The sequence below is a fragment of the Physella acuta genome, unplaced genomic scaffold (genome assembly GCF_028476545.2).
Source record: "Physella acuta isolate Inbredline_101_S28 unplaced genomic scaffold, ASM2847654v3 ptg000268l, whole genome shotgun sequence".
Classification (NCBI taxonomy): Eukaryota; Metazoa; Mollusca; class Gastropoda; family Physidae; genus Physella; species Physella acuta.
This window is the reverse complement of record NW_026731787.1, coordinates 239,306-257,500: the sequence shown is the minus strand read 5'-3', so window position 1 is coordinate 257,500 and position 18,195 is coordinate 239,306. Positions and strand designations below refer to the sequence as shown.

General features: G+C 36.3%; 2 protein-coding genes across 2 annotated transcripts; one reads left to right on the top strand and one right to left on the bottom strand.

Annotated features, from left to right (window-relative positions):
* Positions 1–8,119: 8,119 nt before the first annotated feature.
* LOC131939223 (calmodulin) lies at positions 8,120–9,560 on the bottom strand. The gene is made up of 4 exons (XM_059297424.1): positions 9,445–9,560; positions 8,861–8,982; positions 8,498–8,662; positions 8,120–8,273 (listed from the first exon to the last, which is right to left on the bottom strand). Exons 1-4 carry the CDS (start codon positions 9,516–9,518, stop codon positions 8,218–8,220), a joined length of 417 nt encoding a protein of 138 aa, XP_059153407.1. The 5' UTR covers positions 9,519–9,560; the 3' UTR covers positions 8,120–8,217.
* A 4,468-nt stretch (positions 9,561–14,028) lies between these two features.
* On the top strand, positions 14,029–15,848 carry LOC131939222 (uncharacterized). The gene is made up of 4 exons (XM_059297423.1): positions 14,029–14,137; positions 14,263–14,378; positions 14,756–14,920; positions 15,659–15,848. Exons 1-4 carry the CDS (start codon positions 14,094–14,096, stop codon positions 15,718–15,720), a joined length of 387 nt encoding a protein of 128 aa, XP_059153406.1. The 5' UTR covers positions 14,029–14,093; the 3' UTR covers positions 15,721–15,848.
* The last annotated feature ends 2,347 nt before the right edge of the window (positions 15,849–18,195 follow it).

Below are 18,195 nucleotides of genomic sequence, written 5' to 3'. Positions count from 1 at the left end.
GAAAACAAGTGACAATTTATTCTATTCTTTTTGTAAAAATGATACAAAATCGGAAACATATGAAATACTCTATTTTATAGCACTAAGTTACCGAAAAAAATAAGAATTGCGCAGTCATAATGATTTTAAAAAACCACAACAAATTCTTATGGTGTTTTTAGAAAACGTAAATATCAAAAAATAATACTTCCACTCAACAAAAATCACTCAAATGTGAGAAAATCAAGAAAATATAATCTTACACCAATTTATAAAATTTCATCAACCTAACTAAAACGGTATGCAAGTTATCGGTGTTTAAAAAAACCGAAAGTAGTGTAAGGTACCATCTTAAATAAACCGGGAGTGATCTCCCCTAAACTTTCTCGAATATTCTTATATAAAACAACAGGGGATGGGAACTCGGGATATAGATATAATTTTTAATCCATTTTAAATACTTAAACTTTTTAAAATAGAATAAAATCTTGTAGAAAAAAGAATTGCACACCAAGTGAACGCCAAATAAAATGTGCGGAATATTATTAGTACTTTATAAATTTACATTAGTTTTTTTTGAGAAATCGGAAATAGCCAAAATTACTGCTTTCGTGAAATTTCATTTATCTATCTGAAATAGCACTAAAGTTATAGGCTTTTGAAAAATTAAAAGTAGAAAAAGTCCCACTTCCCGTTATCGGAAATCACTCAAAAGTTGATACGGATCTACGATTTTGATATAATACTTATATATGAAATTTCATCAAAATAGCTGCAACGGCACTCAAGTTATCGTGTTTACAGACACACAGACACACACACACACACACTCACAGATATACGGACAAGATTGCACAACTATGTTTTTCCGACTCAGGGAGCTGTAAAACGTCGAGATCAGAGTTTCTTCCAGGCAACTCTTCGGGGGGGGGGGGGGGGGGGGGGGGCAAAGCCCCCCCCCGAAATGTTTTTACTGCCCCCCCGAACGAAATGAAATTTATATAATTTATATAGAAAATATATACTTTTAACAGTGTCCGCCCCCCCCCCCCCCCGAAGAAAGTTTACCGCCCCCCCCGAAGATTTCAAGTGCCCCCCCAGGATAAAAAAGTCTGGAAGAAACACTGGTCGAGATCTGCAAAATCTCAATTTTTGTTTTTGCGCGATTACAAGACTTTCTGTATACTTCGTATATACGAGAAAGTAAAAATCAGAGATCACTCAAAATTTAACAGTGATCAAACATAAGATCTTACACATATATATGAAACTTCGTCTTCTTAATTGAAACAAATGTTAAGATATCGTGTTCACACGAACATAGAGTAAAGTAAAACCTACGTGTAGCGGACATCTTTTGAAAATTGAAAGAAACCTGCGTGTACAAAGTTATACTTGTGACTGAAATTTCTTCCATCTTTCTCAAATGGTATTCAAGCTATAGGCTTTTGAGAAACCGGAAGTTGAGTAAGCGCCATTTTCTTTTTACGGAAAAAAACTCAAAAGTTGATGACAAACTACAAATCTATAATATAAGGCTGTAGGTAGTGTGTGTTCGTCAGTCCGTCCCTAATCGATATAGATTATAAACCCTTAAAAGTAAACAACACATGCCATGCATTACTTGCATCGCATTGTCTTATTAAAGTGATGGAGTAGGGTCTATTTATATAACGCCTAAAATGTTTGAGTGAATGCTAAGTTTTTATGCTTTCACATACGTTTACAAAAGAACATAAAAAATATTAAATACATGAACAGTGTTGAACATATTTTAAACTGATCAATGTCAAATGATATTCTGGCATATATTCCAAGGAAAACAAATGGATACATTTTAATAACTGTAGAGTAAAAAACTAAGTAATTAAAATGTTTAATAATTATTCTAGGGGAGGTAATTTAAAAAGATATTCAATTCACGCTAAATATTGCAATTTTAGTAACATTTACTATGATCTTTTCTAAGTTTTTCAAAACATTTCAACCGCATTGATTTTTATGTTGAGGCTCATCTCAAACCTTTAACATCACACAACCTTTTTCCAACTCACAGGCGATGTTGTTACAAACAGCTATAGCATCGGGCTAACGGCATCCCGACGGCATCAGGCAAACGTCAGGACAGCATCAGACAAGCGTCAGGACAGCATCAGGCAAACGTCAGGACAGCATCAGGCAAACGTCAGGACAGCATCAGGCAAACGTCAGGACAGCATCAGGCAAACGTCAGGACAGCATCAGGCAAACGTCAGGACAGCATCAGGCAAACGTCAGGACACTATCAGGCAAACGTCAGGACAGCATCAGGCAAACGTCAGGACAGCATCAGGCGAACGTCAGGACAGCATCAGGCAAACGTCAGGACAGCATCAGGCAAACGTCAGGACAGCATCAGGCGAACGTCAGGACAGCATCAGGCAAACGTCAGGACAGCATCAGGCAAACGTTAGGACAGCATCAGGCAAACGTCAGGACAGCATCCCATCTGTGCTTCTACTTGTTTTATACTGGCCACCAGTTGTTACGTTCCGGTTAGCTTCAACTCAAGAACGACTCGTGTTTACGTTCAATACGTTTATTCGGTCTCACCTTTTCACATTACATAGTAGCCCTCGACCTAACCGCTACCAACTATCCCGCTGCTGACCCCCACAATCGTTCACTCCCCCTTTTATACCCGCATTCGACCTTGGGATTACAATACATAAACACACCGGGGTTACTACACAGTAGGGTGAACTCAACTCACACACGCACTCTCCCCTAAGTTCGAGAATATTCTATCCTATTCTAACCTGACCTCAAATGACCCGTAACAAGTGTGTCTGAAAAGGTTGAACAACATTGGTGCATTAGAACTGAGTTAAAATAGAGCGAAAAGATTTAAATCTTTTCGCTCTATTGTAACTAACCCTAACCCTAACCCTAACCCTAACCCTTACCCTTACCCTAACCCTAACCCTAACCCTAACACTAACCCTAACCCTAACCCTAACCCTAACCCTAACCCTAACAATAACCATAACCGTAACCGTAACCATAACCATAACCATAACCATAACCATAACCATAACCATAACCATAACCATAACCATAACCATAACCATAACCATTAACCATAACCATAACCATAACCATAACCATAACCATAACCATAACCATAACCATAACCATAACCATAACCATAACCATAACCATAACCATAACCATAACCATAACCATAACCATAACCATAACCATAACCATAACCATAACCATAACCATAACCATAACCATAACCATAACCATAACCATAACCATAACCATAACCATAACCATAACCATAACCATAACCATAACCATAACCATAACCATAACCATTAACCATAACCATAACCATAACCATAACCATAACCATAACCATAACCATAACCATAACCATAACCATAACCATAACCATAACCATAACCATAACCATAACCATAACCATAACCATAACCATAACCATAACCATAACCATAACCATAACCATAACCATAACCATAACCATAACCATAACCATAACCATAACCATAACCATAACCATAACCATAACCATAACCATAACCATAACCATAACCATAACCATAACCATAACCATAACCATAACCATAACCATAACCATAACCATAACCATAACCATAACCATAACCATAACCATAACCATAACCATAACCATAACCATAACCATAACCATAACCATAACCATAACCATAACCATAACCATAACCATAACCATAACCATAACCATAACCATAACCATAACCATAACCATAACCATAACCATAACCATAACCATAACCATAACCATAACCATAACCATAACCATAACCATAACCATAACCATAACCATAGCCATAGCCATAGCCATAACCATAACCATAACCATAACCATAACCATAACCATAACCATAACCATAACCATAGCCATAACCATAACCATAACCATAACCATAACCATAACCATAACCATAACCATAACCATAACCATAACCATAACCATAACCATAACCATCACCATCACCATCACCATCACCATCACCATCACCATCACCATACCCAGGACCATGACCATAACCATAACCATAACCATAACCATAACCATAACCATAACCATAACCATAACCATAACCATAACCATAACCATAACCATAACCATAACCATAACCATAACCATAAACCATAACCATAACCATAACCATAACCATAACCATAACCATAACCATAACCATAACCATCATAACCATAACCATAACCATAACCATAACCATAACCATAACCATAACCATAACCATAACCATAACCATAACCATAACCATAACCATAACCATAACCATAACCATAACCATAACCATAACCATAACCATAACCATAACCATAACCATAACCATAACCATAACCATAACCATAACCATAACCATAACCATAACCATAACCATAACCATAACCATAACCATAACCATAACCATAACCATAACCATAACCATAACCATAACCATAACCATAACCATAACCATAACCATAACCATAACCATAACCATAACCATAACCATAACCATAACCATAACCATAACCATAACCATAACCATAACCATAACCATAACCATAACCATAACCATAACCATAACCATAACCATAACCATAACCATAACCATAACCATAACCATAACCATAACCATAACCATAACCATAACCATAACCATAACCATAACCATAACCATAACCATAACCATAACCATAACCATAACCATAACCATAACCATAACCATAACCATAACCATAACCATAACCATAACCATAACCATAACCATAACCATAACCATAACCATAACCATAACCATAACCATAACCATAACCATAACCATAACCATAACCATAACCATAACCATAACCATAACCCTATCCCTATCCCTAATCCTAAACCTAACCCTGACCCTGTGTATTATAGTGGTTTCATAAAAAAAAAATTGAAATAGTGCATCATCAGTATATTGAAGGAGTTACATCATCTGTAAAGTGAAGCTCTTGGATAGTTTCTATATTGATGTATTTGCATCATCTGCATATGAAGTTCAGTGGCTTAGCTATGATTTTCGGGCACCTATGCAAAAATTATAATTCGGCCCCTACGTCATTCTGTAAATTGTGTATTTTATACATCACAATAATGCAAGCGATCACTCTACTATAAGCGATGAAAAACGTGGGGCGCCGAAGTAAAAGTTATATTTCTATTGATTAGATAATACTATTGACTTTTATTAGGGAGCTTGTAGAGAGTCAACAGTATTAGAAACTGTAAGAAAATCACGGCGCCCCACGTTTTTGATCGCTTATAGTAGAGTGATCGCTTGCATTATTGTGATGTATAGCATTTATTTTCTACTTTTTAGTTCAATCAGAAAACGTGGGTTTTTAAAAACTTTTTTAATGATTATTATTTTCTACTTTTTAGTCTTTGTCTGTTTGTTTGCATTAAAATCTTGCTATCGATTTTATCTTTTCACTTTTTTTTGGGTAAACGAAGACAACTCGTAAAAAGAAAACTCGTAAAAAGACAACTCGTAAAAAACACGTTGTGTGAATACGTTACTGACTAGAACACATAGATTTGAACCCGTGTCGAGTGGGATAGCAATCGTGTGCCCAACGACTCGACCATATCGTCTCCCCCATACTGGCCACCAGTTGTTACGGTTGTTTGTACACAAATTACAGTTACTGGGTTATGTCCTTTTTTCCCCACGTTTTTACTACAACGAGCCGACCCGCGGCGTATCATACGCCGCTATTTAGTTGATTTATTTTCTACTTTTCAGTAATTAATAATTTGTGAATTCGACAGTACCAATGCTGCCAGTGAAAATATTTGCTTTAAAACACTAACCCCCCTCCTTTCCCCTAACCCCGACCCTACACCCCCCCCCCCCGTGAAAGCAGCCTCCTCTTAGTTACCTCCTGTAAGTTTAAAGTCGGTTCAAACTAAATTATCTGCCCATAATAGCCGTCACTAAACCTGGCTGTACGGTTTGTAAACATTAACGTGACCACAGCTCAGCAGACCATGTGGGGGTGGGGTAGGGTGGTAGTGATAGTGATAGAGAGAAAGAGAGGGGACTGTAAGGAGGCGCTTGCAGCTTGTTTTCTAATGGCTCGCAGAGGAGAATTATATATATAGATTATATAGCGGTCTAAAATGCTCAATAAAATGTTTCCATGGATCAATTTAGTAATAATAACAATTGAATATTCTAATGTCATCCAAAACAAAGCTTCCCTGAAAATTTCAGCGCGCTAGCTAACTGGGAAGTGCCAGAAATTTCGATCGCAAGATTTGATTGGAAAGACAAACAGAGACGAAAGCAAGGACGTGGGAAAAATGGCTCAATTGTAATCATGGATGGAGGCAGAGTTTCTTCCAGGCGTCAGGGGGGGGGGGGGGCTGAGCCCCCCCTCCAACGAGATGGAATTTTTATAGAAAACATACACTTTTACCAGTGTCCGCCCCCCCCCCCCCCCCGAAAATACCAAGTGCACCCCCGGACACAAAGAGGGAAAGAAACACTGGATGGATGGAATTTCGGTGAGGACAGAGAGTTGAGAGGGGGTGTGTGCAGGTTTGTGGCAGTGGGGTAGAGAGTTGATAGGGGGGGGGGGTGCAGGTTTGTGGCGATGGTTAAATCGTCTGTATATTGAAGAGATTGCGGATCTTATCCAGATAGGCCCCGACAGAAAGTTAACCTCCCGCCATGAAAAAAGATTTTTAAAAAATTATATGAAAATTATACTTTTAGAGTTGAGAGGGGAGGGGGGTGTGCAGGTTTGTGGCGGTGGGGTACAGAGTTTTTAGCGATGCCTAAACATTTGTGGGTGCCGTATGCCAATCTCACAAAAAAGTCGATGTTCAAGTTTATTAATAGGCTCTCAACGGCTTGCCCGACGATGCAACAATGCCTATAGTGCAGGGGTCGGAAACCTGCGGCTCAGAAGCCGCATGCAGCTCTTTTGATGTCAATTTGCGGCTCTCCTTATTTTAATTTTCAAAACTAAAAAAAATATTATACTGTAAAAACAAAAACAAGTTTTAACAAAGTAAAAAACAATAAAAATATATAGAGTAGTGTAGAGCGTATATGGACAGCTGAAAGTAGCTGGGCATTAGGTTCAGGCCACTGTTCCTTCTAGACTTTTTTCTGAAGACTTGATTTTCTTCGGGGGGGGGGGGGGGGCGCCACTGGTAAAAGTATTTTTTCTATATAAATTCCATTTCATTAGGGGGGGGGGGGCGGTAGATTTTTCTTCAGGGGGGGGGGGGAATCTTTGGCCCAGCCCCACAACTATGTTGTGGCCAGCCCCGTGGCAATGGTTCCATGCTTTCCACATCTGCAGTGTACATACAAATGTTAGTGGCTCTTTAAAAAGTGGGTTATTTTGTAGATTGTCACTTTTAGCTATTTCGTCTCGAATTGTTGAAGTTCCTCGACTATAGTGTTATTAAGACATGTGGGCCATGTACAACCCCTCCCTAGTAAGAAAAGTCCAGGGGCCTTTTTTAAAATAAAACTTTTGATTACTTCTACAGTAGAAAAGAAACTGTATTTCCGTTTTCTTTTTAAAATTATTTTTATAATACAAATATTAAAATTCCAATGTAAAAATTTTATAAAATTTCAAGAGGGAAAAGGGCCCCTATTTGCCTTGAGCCCCTATGCCTTGCTTACGCTAGCTTTACAGTAGCTACGCCACTGATGAAGTTGTTGCATTGTCTGTTTATTGAAGTAGTTGCATCGTGTGTATATTGAAGTACTTGCATATTTTGTATACTGCTGTTTCGCGTTTAAAATTTTGTATTTATTGCATTTAAAATTGATCACTATACTAAAAGTTGACTGTACTCAGTAATAAAGAAACCGCTGTCTTAGGAAACAAACATTTTTATTTTGAAGGTAGAGGGGGTAGGCTGAGGTGTGACATTATGTAATAGGGGGTGTGTTTTTTCATGTTGGGAGCTGTCAGGTAAGATAAGGTTTAAAAGTCAGGACAACTCTTACATATATCTCAATTAATATTTAGACACATGTTAGACAAACATGTACAAACAGCATAAAAAAGAGTGCGATAGCATTTTTTACAGGAACTTATATTTAATAGAACAAATTTTCTGACAAGCTCATGGTAAAATTTACAAAATTATTCATACTAGACATATCACCTTGTCTAGAAGTAGGCATTCCAGTTATACCTGAACTCTCTCTCAGATATGGATCCGTTACCTGAAAAAAAATAATCGGACCTTATTCTTCTTGGAAGTGTTACCATTTAAACCAGTTTAACATTGTAACATTATTGTAAAACTATACCAGTTTATCAAATTTTTTGAGTACTATTCTAGCCAATAAAACGCTTTAGCTACAGAAACTACAAAAACAGTCATAAAAATGTGCTGTACAAAGTTGAGTTAAGTTGATGTTAAATAAGCGACAAGATAATCCCTTACCGTCCTCATCAAACAGACGGAAAATGTGAGGGAAGTCTTGGGCGTTGAGAACCTCGTCGGCAACTCTGTCCAGTCTTTCAAAGAAAAGAGGGGCGTTTTCTGGATTTGGGAAACCTTCTTGCCTCCAGCCTTGGTCGAATTCCCGTTTGCTTACGTCACCATCACCTGAAAGATAAAAACGTTTAGTTCAATGCTTCTCATATCGATAATGCTCAAATGCTAAAAATTATTTGCTTTCAGTTTGTGATCATGCTGGAAACGAATATAGTATTTTCATGCTTAATAAAGTGCAATGGGCCTCATCGTTAAACAAGTCAGGTGTACTAATTTAAGTAATTTCAGTACAAAGCCGTGGAGCCTCACCATTGTCGTCAAAGTGAAGCCAAAACCTGCTGAACTCGGCTTGAGAGAACTGGTTGTCGCTTCCAGCGTATCTGTTGAAGATCTGGTCGAAGTTGGCGCCACCTCCCCCTTGTGACATCACGCTAGAAGTAAAAGTATATCAGTTATTTTTAGGTTTGGAATGTAAAGTCATTTACATTCAAAGCTGTATTGTAAAATTCATTTAATTATTTCACGGTTGGATTGTAAAAGAATTTTTTTTCAAGATTGGAATATATAAGTAATCTTTTTTACGAGATTGAAATGTAAAAGTGATCTTATTTTAAGTTTGGGATGTTTAAATCCACAACGGAATGTAACATTATTTAAATAATTGAAGGATTGAATTTGAAGACACGTGTTTACCAAGTTATTCGACGCTAAAATGTTGGCAACAATCACTCATCAATTTATATCTAACTACTTTAGGAATACATAATCACATTACTTGATTAGTATCGAAGCATAAGCCATAGAGTTATACTTATTAAAACGAAATGAAAGCCACTTTGATAATATTTAATTCCAAATCAATGGAAGACAAGGAAAAAAAAAGTTTTTTTTACCATCCAAAGAGTGCAACAGCGATGATTGCGAATGATCTCATGGTAAAGTTTTGGTTGACACTTGAGCGATACATGGCATCGACTTATATAGAAACTTTGTCGCCTTCCCTCGTGACGGTAAATCACAGGTGATGCATAAATTCAGGTGAGCTATTTCTCACACATTTTTTTCTACCTGGAAAAGTTGAAAATCGTGTTTAGACTGGGCCAACGATGGTTCTAAAATAAAATTACATGTATCGAACAGTTACATGCTCATTTTAAATTGACAATGCAAGTAATTTAGTGAATTTAAAAACGTTATTTAAAAACAGGCTCTTTAGAGAGAAAGAAAGAAAAAGAGGGAAAGAGAGAGAGAGAGAGAGAGAGAGAGAGAGAGAGAGAGAGAGCAGTTTCTTTTAAGCTACCTACAAAAGCGGGGGGTGCAATGCCTACCCTTCACCCGGATCACACCCACCTCTCACTTTCAGGATGAAATAGAAAAATATATAATTTATATAGAAAATATATACTTTGACCAGTGTCCACCACACACCCTGGAAATTTTAAGAGCCATCCTTCCACCGGAGAAAACGTCCGAAAGTACCCTTGAGAGAGAGACGAGATAAATTAAAAACAGAATGAGAAATACATTTCTACAACTAAACTACACAAGGCAAACAATAATAATGATAATTTTATTCGTAAGCTACACAAAAAATTAAAGCAAGCTATTACTGTCTTGGGTTTTCATATCCAATTCCGAAATGTTTAATGACGGTAGTTTAGTGCAAGTGGTTCGTATCTGTTATAGACTAGCTTCGTCTGTCAAAATTAAAAACTATTAGTTTTGGTGATTGATTCAATTATTATTTCAATTACTAGATCTAGAGGTCGGCGTGGTCTAGTCGGTAAAAGTATATTTGCTATGATGTGTGTCGTTTCAAGAAATAACAACCTGGAAAGAAAACTTTACGTATTACTTTGTTTTAAACTTAGGTATAAAATTATTCTTTACGCTATCTAAATACTAAAAGAAAACAAGCTTGAAAATCACTGAAAATAACAAGCTTTTGAATGCAAAAAATAAGAAGATATCTTTTCTTAAATAAAATAATCTAAGTATTGGTCGCTTAAATGTGTTAATAATATGTTATTAACAAGAAATGTTTTATTTTCTATACTTAGTCCATTTAACATTTTCTTATTAGAATCTTTATCTAGTAAATATTAAAGAACTATATGAAAGCATAAAACATTTCATGACAGTTCGAGTTAAAAATCACTTGGCTGTTCCAGTAGCGTTCGTATCAACTAAATAAGCAACTGCTTATTATCTAAACAAATTTTAAGTTTAACCCCAACTGTTGTTGTTAGCCTGTGTAAGTTTCGAGAGTAAACAAGGATAGTTTCAGGAATAGTTAGGTTTTGAACAATACAGCATTTAACGATTCAACAGTGCATTATTCAACCCAGTGCATCCTTGCATCCATTTAGTGGGCCATATTATCCCCGCCAAAAACAAACTTGCAGTTGAAACTCCAAATAGAATAGAAGATAACCAACACACATATCATTAGCTTGATGCCCGTTATCGAAACATTTTGCTGGGGCGGTGCTCACCAAACAATCCACACTGTAAAGCTCAGGGTTTCTTTCAGGCAGGTTTTCTATGGGAAGGGAGGGGGTGCGCCCTCCAAGGCAGGCCTGTCACGCTTCCTCAAAAACACAATAAAAAAAAATTATTCAGAAAATGTTCACTTTAATCGTGTCCCCCTCGAAAAAATTTAAGCCCCCCCCCCCCCCCGAAATTTTCAAGTGCGTCCCTAAACGAAACACCGGTAAAGTTATCTGTAAACTCAAGCTAGGGGTAAGCTCACTGAAGATTCTGGTTGACTGGGTATTGGAGATGTAAATTCTTGTCCCTTATAGAAACATACTGCGATCTGAGGTGTCCTCTTAGAAGTCTATTACCTACATCTAACACACCATTCATTGTGCATATTTATTTATGCCATATTGTCTTTACTTCACAAATAAACAACAAATATGACATCAATGTACTTTATGTTAGCCATCTCTTAGTTTGTAATGCTACAGAAAGATTTCAGAAAAACGACTGGAGATAAAAATGGTACATATTAAAAATATTAGCAACAGCTGCTTGCTTATCTAAAGTATTCCGACCTCAAAATTTTTAATTTAGGTCACCTAAATAAAGTACTTGACTCGTGATTTTTATCACATTTCGTGAACAGAATAGTAGAAGAGATAACGTAATTTTACGGTATAAAAGAAAATAGTGGTTTAAAACGGGGTTTAAAATTTAAAAATGTTTAATAGCCGTTTCTTCATAAGGTTTTAAAAATGCAACGATGCAGTGTTCCTTTAAGATTTTTTCTCCTTGTGGGAAGGGGGCGTGAGGACACTGGTAAAAGTATATATTTTCTATTTAAATATTGTTTTGTTGGGAGGGGGGGGGGGCAGACGTTCTTCGGGGAGAGAGTGGGTCTCTGCCCCTCTGCAACGGTTTGACGTCACACTTTCTAACCCCTCCCCTTCAGAGAGAGAAAGAGAGAGAGAGATAGAGAGAGAGAGAGAGAGAGAGAAAGATAGGGTTAAGGTTAAGGGTAAGCATATTATGTTGGTTAGGAAGATAGTTAGAGGCTGTCAGTTGGCTTTTGAGATAGACAGGTAATTGAATTGGTAAAATAGTATTGTGCAATGGGGAATTACGCAGGGTGGTAATTTAGAGGAGTTTATGATCTGTTGCTAACGACAGGGTAAAGCATGTCACATTACGATGGAAACTTAGGTTTGATTTTAGTCTTATTGTTACTAGCGTGGCGGTCCCCGCGTTGTCGCGGTCTCAGAAAAAAAAGTATGAAGAAATAGTTTTGGAGGGTTTCATTATTGCGTTAGCAATCCTATATTCTTAGACATATGGCTTTGTTTTCTAACACTGAGTTTTTCAACAATGTTTGCGCTATATTTCTTGGGTCGTATTTGTCTGGGCACCGGTTTACCTACACTACCGCCTAGCATATGAAAGCTTTGAGTGTACGTTATTCACTTTCTGTAAAAGTGGGGTAGAACACTTCGGCGACTGTCCAGGTGTCATGGACGTAGAGGGGTGCCCTCGGGAGCCCCCGATTACACTATTACAGGGGTTCGACATACGACCCTTGGCTCGGTTTAATAATCGAATATTGTGTGATACCATGTAAATATTGTAGGGTGTTCATTAAAACTGACGTAGGTGCCATAGTGATACTTTGACGCGATATCGCACCCTGCCGGGGTGCCGACCAGAGTTTCTTCCAGGCAACTCTTGGGGGGGGGGGGGGGGCGAAGCCCCCCCGAAATTTTTTTACCGCCACCCCCCCGAACGGAATGACATTTATATAATTTATATAGAAAATATATACTTTTAACAGTGTCCGCCCCCCCCCCCCCGAAGAAAGTCTACCGCCCCCCCCCGAAAATTTCAAGTGCCCCCCCGGAGATAAAGTCTGAAAGAAACACTGGTGCCGACGGATGCGCCTGATTCAATTCATATACCCCAATCTTATAAATACTCTATCGCACTGTTTAAAATGGGATAGCCCGGGGCTATTAATTAAATCCTGCCGGTGTCGAATCGCATCCGACTTTTATTTTGTATATACCGCCCTTCCGAAATAAAAAAAAAAAGACTTTTAGCATAAACATCCTTGAACTCTGGGCGCCAAATTGTGTATTGACGAAAATCGCATCCCCGCGGGCAGCGCCCATATCAAAATTAATTATTTTTTTCACAGAAACCTTCTCGGGAGTATTCTCATCCACTCCTCAAATTTTTTATTGCACTCGAATGAGCGGTGTCGAAACGCATCAGACTTTTTTTTTTATTATCCGAATATAGAGAAAAATAGCACCCTCCCAGGGCGCTGCCCTTGCAAATTAAAAAAGTTTTTTTGCAGAAAAGTCTCCTTTAGTGTTCTAATCAACTCCTCAAAGTTTCATGACGACCGGATGAACGGTATCAAACCGCAATAGATTTTTATTTTTTATATATCGTATATTGAAATGAATCGAATCGCGCCCTGCCGAGGCCCCACCACTGCAAATTGATTTTTTTTCGGCAAATACCTCCACAGGAGTGTCCTAAACAACTTCCCAAAGTTTCACGGCGATGTGATAAAAAGTGTATCCTAGAAGTAAACACACAGTATATCATCGTTATAAAGTGCTCTTATAAAAACAAACGTAATACCCCGCCACATATCGATTCTGATTATAATTTTACAAACTTTATTCGATGATTATATTTCATGTTTTAACTAGAACTGCAATTGCTTGCCTAAATGCTCTTCTGTAACAAATATTTAAGTTTTTATTTTTTTCCCCCAAATCTTTGCTCTAACCTCGAGTTAGTTTAAAGCAGGAAAACATGGCGTCTCACCATCTGCCCATAATCTTATCAGCAGTATAAAATCCCTGACTTTATCTCTCAATTTATTTAGCGTTACAGTTAGCCGCAACAATGAACACAAACAAAAAAAAAACCTTTGAAAATGTTCACTAAAAAGATCTTGAAGCTAGGCAAATAAGGGTTATGACCTACTCTTTCCTTAGCTAAAACTATAAATTGGGTTCGCTCTATCTATAGTCATCATCTGATTCTGAAAATGAAGACAACTGTTCTGTTTTTTTTAGTTGTCGTCCTACGAGGGTAATTAATTAATTAAACTTAAATCTACATTCCGAGATATAATAATGTCCAAAGAGTATTTTATAATCTAAGACTAATTAAGTTAATCATGCACTGTGCAATGTATTTGTGATTTTTTCAATCAGCGCTTTAGGCCAAGGGTCAGCTAACTTAGACCAGATCTTCAACAGATACGCTGGACTTGACAATATTTTACAGCAAATAGAATTTAACAGATTCTGGCTCCACTTTGATGACGATGGTAAGATCGTAAACAGACCAAGACTTTGGTATCCGGTCCATGCTCTTAATTTTTGTATAGTAAATTGATGAAAAATACATGTTTTTTTTTTAAATTTATAGTACATTAACCGAATCATTTATGTCGGATAAATATTTTTTATTGTTTGCAGTACTTTGACCAAAAGATTTGTACTCTTATAATGTTTTTTTTAAATTTTCTTTGAGTGTATAAAGACTAAAGCATTTGTATCCAGTGCATGTTTTAATGTTTATTGACTAAAAAGTTAGACAAACTTTGGCTGTCGAGTTAGTTACAAATAACTGATCGTAATGTTTACAAAACATTGACTGACATGATTCTATCTTGTACACGAATTTAACATTTTTCTACGACAGACGACGGTGAGGTATCTAAGCTGGAATTTGACCAGGGCTGGAGACGGGAGGGGCTCCCCAACCCCCAAAACGCCCCCCTTTTTTTCTTAGAGCTGGACAGAATCCCCGACGAGACTTTGAACAACCTCGACTTCCCCCATATCTTTCATCTCTTTGATGAGGATGGTGAGTACAACATCCCATAATTTTACTTTATTTTCGTTAAAAATGGTACTACACCACATTATTTCAATTTATTCTCGTTTAAAGATGGTATTATATAACTTTTTTCAAATCATCGTCGTTAAAATGTGTAAGTCGTGAAACCATACTTAACGGAATATTACATAATATTCTAGAAATTAAAGTTCAATGTACGATAATACGTGTAACTCCACATGGTTTTGATCAACATTAATTAAACGATGAGTAATTCATTATTTTATTATTTAATTTTCTTAAAAGGCATTTTTCGGTTAACCACACTTTCATAAATAACTACGTTTGTATCATTAATCTAAAACACCGTAAAGTTCCCTTTCAAAATTGACAGTCATGTCATACGGCATTTGAGTTTGTCTGTTCTGTGATCTCGGAAAATAAATAGATGGTGTTGCACTGTATCCAGGCCTCATTACTTTCCCAAACGTGAGTTATGAACACGTTAGAGTATGGTAGACTCAAAGACGTTCCACTGACTAGGCACGGATTCGAACTCAAGATTCCCGAGAAAGCAGCCTGACGCTCAATCGCTAGGTCACGCCGTCCGCAGGAAACATACTATACTGGCCAATACAACCTTTGCATTTTCAAACTTATTTCTTGTTAAACAGCATATAAAATGAATGTAAAATATTTAAGGTACGCAACGCTCCCAGTAGAGTCGTAAGCTGAAAAAAATGTTTATTTTTGCTTTTTATCTAGGCGACGGAGGAATCACAGGGCGTGAGATGAGATTCAACTGGCACGCATATTTTGACGCGTGAAACATGTAGTCACCAAACAGTTTTTAAACATCTTTAATAAGTGTTTTTTCCAACTAAGTAATAACACATTTATAATCGATTTAAGACAAACGAAGTTCAGAAATTCAAAGATATCAAGATAATTATTTTAAAACCTCAATAACAGACTTATTTGCTTTTTTGTTGCACATGTTTTTTCTTAATAAAATTTTGTTTTTTTACAAATAAAGCGATAATATCATGACGATTTTTGTACATTTTATTGTATGTGTGTAATATGTGTAAGGTGGTGTGTATGTGTGATGCTAATAGCGCTTTATCCGCAGCAGATGTGTCTAAAAGCAAATTCAAAGAAAGTGAAAGCTTGTACTGAAGTTACTATTATACTCGTAAAGCGAGGAGCTTCTCTACACTTTCTCATATCTTTTATTTTAAACAGTAAGATTTGGGATAACCCTTCCAGTAAGAAAATTGGGACATAGGAAATTACATTGTTTTAAAACCTTTTTTAAAATATAAAACATAGAGGCGAAGAATTTTTAAAATATACTTAATGCAAATAGGATAAAATAATTATTAAATTCTAAAAAATTTAATCTCTGTCGGTTATTGGAAAAAGCTCAAAAGTTGAAAGAAATAAACGCATGGAGATAATAAGCAAATGTGACATTTTGTCCACATAACTGAGACGGTACTCAAGTGCTATTCTTCTCAAAGAAGTAGAATAAATCACACACAAGTTGAAATAAATTAGCGTATAAGATCTAGTTAGAAAAAAAAATTGTGTCTAACTTAAACGATTCTCCGGTAATACAGGGAAGTACTACTTCCGGTTACCGGATATCCTATAAAGTTTAAAGAGACTTGCGCATACTATATAGTAATTATATGTGAAATTTTGTCAACCTACCTGAAACGGCAATCAAGAAATCGTGTTAAAATAAACACACATACACAGAAAAACACACAGGCAATACTAAAAATTCTAATTCTTTCAGGATGAGGAAGTTGTAAACGTCGAAAATTTTTAAAATCTTGATTCCGAATCTTTGCACGGTTACAGTGCTTCTGAGAAAGTAAAAACAATCTCAATGAACATCGTTTATCAAAAACTGAAACTATATGCGTTCAAGTTGATGGTACATTGAAACCTCAAAATATGGATGCGCTAACATTTTGTTAGAAACGAGCAGTAGAGAGATCGACATTTTTTGGGTTTGCTGTAACAAGCAAAATTTTAGAAACAAAGAACCAGGCTCGCGGGTTTTTACATATCACAACAGAAACAACAATCAGAAAAAGTTGCAACACTGGACTAACTCATTTTCGCAACATGCTGAAAGGGAGGAAGAACCATGTTTGTTTTAAACGGCCTGAACGTAAACCAATTAACAAAGACGTGATATGAGAAAAGCAGTTAAGAAAATTAAGCAAAACTAAAAAAAAACAAGCTTTTATGTAATAATGCATTAAAAAGTAGAAATAAATGATTTTCTTTAAATATACAACAATACACTACTATTTAAATTACTATAAAAAAATGCGCAGGTCACTTTATTATATCTATTGGATAGATTTACTAATAATAAAGAGGAGACCCACGCTTTTCTTTATAGTTATTTAAATGGTAGTGTATTATTAAATATTTAAAGAAAACAATTTATTTTCTACTTTTTAGTGCATTATTACAAAAAAGCTTGTTATTTAAACTTTTTAAATGATTTTTTTCAGTACTTTACATTTTTTATCCTAATATATAAAAGCCCATGTGCGCACTTCTCTCTATCTCTCTCTCTCTGTCTGCAACATTTTTGAGGCTATGTAATCAGTATGTTCAGCGATAAATAGAGAACTTAAAGATACGGACTTTCGTTAACGGAATCATTTAAGTCTCTTAATTAGTGTGTGCATTTTATATGGTGTTGTGTTGTGTCTACAAATTAGGTTTTCTAATACGTATTGGTAGCCTTTGTTATTTTACATGCTTCAGACTTTTAGTAATTTATTTATTTCTTTGCTTTGTCACTAATATCATTCAACGTGTTGGTTGATAAATTCGAACAAGGTCTCGAGTTCAAACCCACTGGCAGATAAATCTCGATCCCCTTCAACACTAATAATTAAGAACGAAGAAGAAGAAAAGAAAGAAGATTCAACGTGTAGTAAAGCACATTGTACTTTGACCAATAACTATTTTATAAAATATTTTTCTTAAACAAGTATAACATTAAAATATATAGGTCTATAATTCACGTGTAATGGGTATCGACGGCTAGTTTAAATAGAGTTACATGACTAAAAACCATTGCACACCTAATGAGCATGATAACGCTCGTATAATAGTGGAATATTTGGATAAGACAGCCTAAATATTTAGACGTTTTAATTAATTCATTAAAAAATTAAGCATCCAATTAAGTCAAATTTAATGTCAGATTGCATTGTCTTTATGTCTTGACCCACGTGCCAATTTTAAACCAAATTTGTCAGTTAGTA

What these genes read in the sequence shown, in the direction of transcription:
- LOC131939223 (XM_059297424.1), bottom strand. Translation starts at nt 9,518, where the DNA reads ATGTATCGCTCAAGTGTCAACCAAAACTTTACCATGAGATCATTCGCA. An exon ending in GCTTCACTTTGACGACAATG is followed by an intron (nt 8,663 to 8,860) that starts GTGAGGCTCCAC and finishes TTTATCTTTCAG; the next exon opens with GTGATGGTGACGTAAGCAAA. An exon ending in CCGTCTGTTTGATGAGGACG is followed by an intron (nt 8,274 to 8,497) that starts GTAAGGGATTAT and finishes ATTTTTTTTCAG; the next exon opens with GTAACGGATCCATATCTGAG.
- LOC131939222 (XM_059297423.1), top strand. Translation starts at nt 14,094, where the DNA reads ATGAAGACAACTGTTCTGTTTTTTTTAGTTGTCGTCCTACGAGG. An exon ending in GCTCCACTTTGATGACGATG is followed by an intron (nt 14,379 to 14,755) that starts GTAAGATCGTAA and finishes TTTCTACGACAG; the next exon opens with ACGACGGTGAGGTATCTAAG. An exon ending in TCATCTCTTTGATGAGGATG is followed by an intron (nt 14,921 to 15,658) that starts GTGAGTACAACA and finishes CTTTTTATCTAG; the next exon opens with GCGACGGAGGAATCACAGGG.